We start from the raw sequence: 6,757 nt of genomic DNA, 5'->3' as shown, positions 1-6,757 counted from the left end.
AACAGAGCGTAATCAGACAGGCAGGGTCAATCGGGCAAACAGGTACAGCAAGGGACAGGCAGTAACGTGGTGAGTAAACAGGCAGAAGTCAGGACAGGCAGATATCACTCACAGAACAGTAGACGAGGCAAGGATCAAAAGGAAGGCGGCAGAGGATCGTAAACGGGATACAACAGGTTCAGCAACAGGTTCAGCAACACGTTCAGCAACACGTTCAGCAACAGGTTCAGCAACACGTTCAGCAACAGGTTCAGCAACAGGTTCAGCAACAGGTTCAGCAACAGGTTCAGCAACAGGTTCAGCAACAGGTTCAGCAACAGGTTCAGCAACAGGTTCAGCAACAGGTTCAGCAACAGGGAAATAATGCTCAGAAATGTACACCGTGGCAATACAAGACTTTGCGATGCATGAGTGTGACTGAGAGTCCTTTATAGTCCGGGTTATGGGAAACAGCTGGCGGAATAATCAGTCCGAGGCACGGGCTTGTGGGTAATGTAGTGCGAATGTGTGTGTGTGGGTTAATATTCTGGTGAAGTCTCCCTCCGATGGTCAGAGGAGGGTATCACGGAGTTCGTCTCTGTGACAGTATCTCTGTGTGCCTAACATGGGTACAAAAATAGGGCCCTGTGACAGTTAGGCAAATCTATGGTGGAAGACCACAAAATGGCAATGAAAATGAATACTTTCATGCTCTGAATGAGAATAAAATGAAAAAAACAATGTCACCCCATGAAGTGTGACATCTAAAAGCCACTAAACACACAAAATTCCTAGTGTTCTAGCACTAGTTGAAGGCAAATACCCAACAGTAATGTATTAGTGCTCCTAGAGAGCCTGCAGGAAAGTTTGATTCAGTCTGTCAGAACGAGAAAATATTATAAAGTGCCCATTTGGCTGCCACACAGTTTTAAAAAAAACAAATAATAATAATAAAACTGATAGAACATTGAGTGCTGCACAATATGTTGGAAGAGCCTGTTTACAATGATAGTGTGTAGACACTGTTAAAAAAGATGCACTCTGGACAAATAAGCATGTGAGATTACCTCTATCCCCTAACATGCAAGTCCCATATAACTATAACTCTGAAGGTGACTACAACCAGCTGATCAGGCAAAACAAGTCAAGAATCAACTCTTGTGCGTCTGAATGAGTTTGTGAGAACAGAATTTTGAGATTGCAACTACTGAGTGAAGAATACATTTTTTATAACTGTTATTGGATATATGATGGGCCCCATTAAGTACATACGTCAGTGGACCATGCTTAACAACAGGGCAAACTTTGTGTTCTTGCCATACTAACAACAACAACAACAAAAAGACAAACAACACCTACAGGTAACAAGAGCAAAGAGCCAACCACAATTAAAATATCTGTAGCTATGGTCACCAAGTAAATTAGTTCCCCCTCTTGGGTGATGACAGTGTAGAAAACACATTTGAGCCATATACTAAAAGGCAAAGGCAAGCTAAGATTTCTTCAGAGAAGAGTAAGTTAATATTTATGTACTGATATATGTATTGATAGATTTGGCTGTTACTCAATATCAGACAACCTGATCAGTGGTAAAATTGGAATACTTCAAGAACAATATGCTTTGACATGCAAAAAACAGGCATTACATATCACAGCAACAACAAACGATTCTCTCCAGGTTCTTTTATTTTTTAAAATAACTATGTTGTGCTTTGAAACATGCAAATTTAGGTTGATTCAAAAGTCAGAAGGGCAAGCCATGTAGGCCTACAGTATGCTATTTCTTAAATATGCACCATATTAATTTATATGGAAATAATGCAAATGAAATTGTTATTAGAGATGATTTACAAAAATACAAACATCTCTCAACACAGTCTATGTATAATGTGAAGCAGTAATTTAAGATATGTTATTAGTGACAGTAAAAGGTCTGCTTGTTACTGTTTGCAGGTTTTGTATAGAGCAACCAATGGACAACTTGACATTGACAAACAGCATTCTCCTTGTGGAGGGATTGAAAGTAACTCCTCAGTCTTCCTATCCTATTTTCATCCTGCTTTTCTTATTTTATGTCTTTGCAATGGGATGTAACATTGGACTGATAATTCTGATTGCAATAGAGAAGAATCTACATCATCCAATGCATTTTCTGTTCTGTAATCTGCCAGTGAATGATATAATAGGGACTACTGTTATTTTACCACGTTTAATGCAGGACATTTTCAAGCAGGCCTCAGATCGCTATATGACATATGTGGAGTGTGTTATTCAAGCTTATTTTGTACACATATTTGCAACAGCAAGCCACACTGCACTAGTAACTATGGCCTATGACAGACAAGTGGCTATATGCAATCCATTGCTATACACAGCTATAATGACCAATAAAAGGGTGGTTCAGTTATCAGCAATAGCCTGGGCACTACCAGTAATTGTAGTGGCAATTATGTTAGGTCTCACTGTCCGCCTGTCTCGCTGCAGATATAAAATTGAAAACCCTTTTTGTGACAATGCCTCACTTTATAAATTGTCCTGTGAAAATGTGTCCATTAATAACATGTTTGGAATTGTTTATTCTGTGTTAGCACTTAGCATATCGGTGACATTGATGATTATAGCATATGTCAGAATTGTTGCTGTGTGTATAATCAGCAAAAACAAAGCTCTCAATAGTAAAGCCATAAAAACATGTAGCAGTCACATAGCAGTTTATTTAATAATGTTTGTTTCTTGTGCCATCATGATTTTTCTCCATCGTTTTCCTGAATACTCTGAAAACAGGAAACTTGCAAGTATAATGTTCCACATTGTACCACCAGGACTAAATCCCATAGTATATGGTTTACAAACTAAAGAGATAAGACAAAAAATTGTTAAACTGTGGTGGAAAAAAAGAATTGATACGTTGTGGCCTGTTGAAAAAAAAAAAAAAAAAAAAAAAAAAAAAAAAACCTACAAAACCTAAGCTGAAATAACTTTTTTTTTAACGGTGAAAGAGAGAAAGCTTTCTTACCAATCATGAAACTATTTTGCATTAAGAAAACATATGTATGTGTATTTTAAAATACATAGTTACCTTATAGTGCCTTTAAAATAATTATTATATTAAATATCTATCACTGTGGTTTTCATTATTTTGTTTGTAACATGCATTTGATTGCTTAATGTGAGGAATATTTCACATAACCATCACGCCATGGAATTCTGGAGATAAATGTCTGAATGAAAAAAAAATCAACTAAAGTAAAAGTTGCTCAAATTCATAATAAACATATTTTGAGATTTTTAAAGATATTGACCATTGGCTTCCTTATTTACCTTTAAATGCAGAATAAATGGCATAAATAAATGACAGCAATATCAAGCTGTACCTTATTAATGTGTCAGAGATCTTTTGTATCTATTGCTTAATTTAAATAAAATCTGTTATTTACAGAAGTTTGATTATATTAATGAATCATTTTACTATTTTAAAATTATAGAATTTACAACAAAAATAATAATTTCATTTGGAAACTATGTTTCTCTGATCCTCTTAATTTTCATGGATTTTGATTTCTTGTGTGTGCATCACACACAAAAGTTTTATTCACTGTTTTTAGTGAGCTCTTCATAGGTGTGTGAATTAAGATGTCTTTCCACTACTTTCCACTAAAAACAATATTTCTCTGATGTCATAACGTTAATTTAAAGGGGTCATGAATTGCATTATTTAAATTTTATAATGTTTCCTGAGGTGCACGTATAATTTTTACATCAAAAACTTTCATGACTTAGAAATAAAAGACTACCTGTTCTACCTTGATTTTAGCCCTTTTATTTAAAAAATAAAAAGGTTTCTCCTTTAAGATGTCAAAGTAAATGGTCACTGATTTGATTGGGTAACATCTTTGCATAAAAAAATAAGTTTTACATATTCAAACCTTTTTGGAAATTTTTACTACATTTTTATTGTTATTATTTATATTTAGATCTATTCACACTGCATAAAAGGTTGCAGCGCTGAGTATTATAGCCAATCACAGTCATGTTAGTTGAGCAAATGAACACAATAATCTCACCACTGCTACTCGATTTCTGCATGCTCACAAATGATTTCATCATAAATAACACAATGCATAGAGTTTAAATAAGAGATTCAAGGAATAGTGTAGACCATGTCAATGAAAACTGAAAACTGAAAACTGTAAACGCAAGCTTTTAAAAGCGGGTTTAAAAATACAAGTTTTAGAAAATGATACCGTTTAACTGTGCAACTAAAAAAAGCAGATTTGTGAAAATGAAGACGTTATGCGCATGCATATTATGTGTTCAGTCTCTAGGTGTGTAGTTTTTCTTTACAAAGTGAAATAGCCAACTGCCTGGCATACATAATACAGCATTTTTAATCAATTTCACTTATCCGTGTGAACAGGGATCGTTTTAACAATGTTGTCATCTGTACGTGAAAAACGTAAAGGAAAAACATTTCCGTTTTTAGTACATAGTTGATGTCATGGAGTAAGTGGCTGTAATAAAGCGCACTACAAAGAAGATACTCAAGGAGACTTTAATCCAATACCAAACATACCCAACAGGAGAAAATATAAGGGGATGAACAACCACATATAGAACATAAACAATGCAAGACAAAGAACAAACTGAAGGGTATATGTCTTATATACACATAGCAAACAAAAGTAGAAACTAGACACACCTGAACTGAGGACTCTAATCAATATGTAACCATGGAGATAAACAAACAGGGAAACGTCTCGGGTAACGTCTGTAACCCTGGTTCCCTGAATAAGGGAACGAGACGCTGCGTAGTCGCTTTGGGAACGCCTCTGCGCGTTTTGTCTTGAAGCACTCGTGAAATCGAACCAATAGTGTGACGGGACGTCAGTGCGGGTGACGTCACGGACCAGGAAGCTATAAAGCACTCCTGAGAACAAAGAACGCCAGCTTCTGATATGGATGAAGCAGACACTCACAGGCGTGCAGGGAGTATGGCTAAGCTACGCAGCGTCTCGTTCCCTTATTCAGGGAACCAGGGTTACAGACGTAACCCGAGACGTTCCCTTTCATGGGAACATCGACGCTGCGTAGTCGCTTTGGGAACGCTATCCCAACTAGGCCATAAGACCAAGTGCCTGTCTGTTATCTTACGACGAGAGCACCGAGGACCCTGGAGTGGAGCCCAAATCAAGGTTATACAACCTAATGAAGGTATGCTGAGATGACCACCCAGCCGCATCACATATCTCGTTAATGGGAACCCCCGAGATCAAAGCCTTTGAGGCAGCCATACCCCTAGTAGAGTGTGCCCGGACAGCCAAAGGTGAAAGCTGCCCATATGACTCATGGGCAAGAGGGATGCCCTCGACCACCCACTTGCTCATTCTTCCTGATCCGGATTAATCAAAGGAGGAGGACAAAAGGCCTGCAGTACAATCGGTCCTGGGACGTTGGTGGGGACCTTGGATTTATAACCAGGTCTAAGATGAAGGAAAGCCCTGAACATACCAGGCGCAAATTCCAAACATGAGGGAGCAACCGAAAGTGCTTGAAGATCTCCAATTCTTTGAGAGATGATATTGCCAACAGGTGGACAGTTTTAAGAGAGAGGAATCTTCCAGACACCTCCTCTAATGGTTCAAAGGGAGCCTCAGCTAACCCTTCCAACACAATAGCCCAGTCCCAGACCGGAGTTTTGTACGCACAGAAGGCCTCTGCCTCTGGGTACCACAGAGAAAGCGTATAAATGGGGAGTCTCTTCCACAGAAGTGTCCCCCAACAAAGCATGATAAGTGGAAATAGCCACTATATAAACCTTCAAGGTAGAAGGAGATAAACCATCCAAGTTTTATACTTGGTGAAATTGCAGCACAAGACTGATAGAAGAGTGGAACAGGTCCAGCTGACGTTGTCTACAGCAAGTAGAAAACAACTTCCATTTATTTGTCTGTATAGCTTTCTCGTGGAAGGAGCTCTGGAGTGGAGTATAGTCTCGACAACCTCAGTTGGGAGACCAGATTCTATGAGCCTAGCCCCCTCAGAGGCCAGGCTCAGAGTTTCCACAACTCCAGGCGGGGGTAAATTATCATGCCGCCCACTTGAGACAGAAAGTTCTGTCTGATAGGGATATCCATGAGGAGCAGTGTAGAAGAGACACTAGGTCTACAAATCAAACTCGGGTTGGCCGGAACAAGGCTATCAGTATGAGATAGACCGTCTCTAGGCAAACCCTCTCCAGAACTCCTGGGAACAGAGCGATCAGGGAAATAGTGTGTACAGACGTAACCTCTGCCACGTCTGCACCATGGCATCCAACCCCAGAGGGGTGGATTAGTCAGAGAGCACCACAGTGGGCAAAGAGATGTTCTTTCGAAGCAAATAGGTCAATTTCTGCACGACCAAAGTTCTCAAATGAGCTCCACCACCTCAGGGTGGAGACTTCATTCCCCGGGCCTCGGCCCCTGCCTCAACAGGATGTCTGCCCCCACATTTTGATGCCCCGGGATAAGTGCTGCTCTCAGGGAGAGGAGCTTCCCCAGGGCCAACAAGAGGATCTGATGGGCTAATCTGCACAACTGGCGAGGCCTCAGACCCCCTGATGGTTGATATGAGAGACCACTGACATGTTGTCTGTGCGAACCAACACATAGTGGCGACCCTTGGGTCTGGGAGGAAGTATTGAGTACTCAAAATACCGCCATCATTTCCAGATGATTTATGTGCCAGGAAAGTAGATGGTCCTCCCAAAGACCCTGAGCCAAGCGACCACTCATGATCG

General features: G+C 39.8%; 1 protein-coding gene across 3 annotated transcripts; it reads left to right on the top strand.

Moving 5' to 3' along the window:
• Positions 1-1,434: 1,434 nt before the first annotated feature.
• Positions 1,435-3,770, top strand: LOC125252897 (olfactory receptor 146-like). 3 transcript variants are annotated; one of them, XM_048166553.1, is made up of 2 exons: positions 1,435-1,492; positions 1,933-3,770. In XM_048166553.1, the coding sequence occupies exon 2, from the start codon at positions 1,952-1,954 to the stop codon at positions 2,945-2,947; it is 996 nt and encodes a 331-aa protein (XP_048022510.1). In that variant the 5' UTR covers positions 1,435-1,492; positions 1,933-1,951; the 3' UTR covers positions 2,948-3,770. The 3 variants fall into 3 exon arrangements, with proteins under 3 accessions (XP_048022510.1, XP_048022508.1, XP_048022511.1); XM_048166551.1 differs by lacking the exon at positions 1,435-1,492 and adding an exon at positions 1,494-1,657; XM_048166554.1 differs by lacking the exon at positions 1,435-1,492 and adding an exon at positions 1,497-1,568.
• The last annotated feature ends 2,987 nt before the right edge of the window (positions 3,771-6,757 follow it).

The sequence above is a fragment of the Megalobrama amblycephala genome, linkage group LG18, assembly GCF_018812025.1.
Source record: "Megalobrama amblycephala isolate DHTTF-2021 linkage group LG18, ASM1881202v1, whole genome shotgun sequence".
Lineage (NCBI taxonomy): Eukaryota > Metazoa > Chordata > Actinopteri > Cypriniformes > Xenocyprididae > Megalobrama > Megalobrama amblycephala.
Note: the sequence above shows the minus strand (reverse complement) of the source record. Positions and strands in the feature narration are given on the sequence as shown.

Bases quoted from the DNA above. Each gene is read 5' to 3' on its own strand.
- LOC125252897 (XM_048166553.1), top strand. From the start codon at position 1,952: ATGGACAACTTGACATTGACAAACAGCATTCTCCTTGTGGAGGGATTG.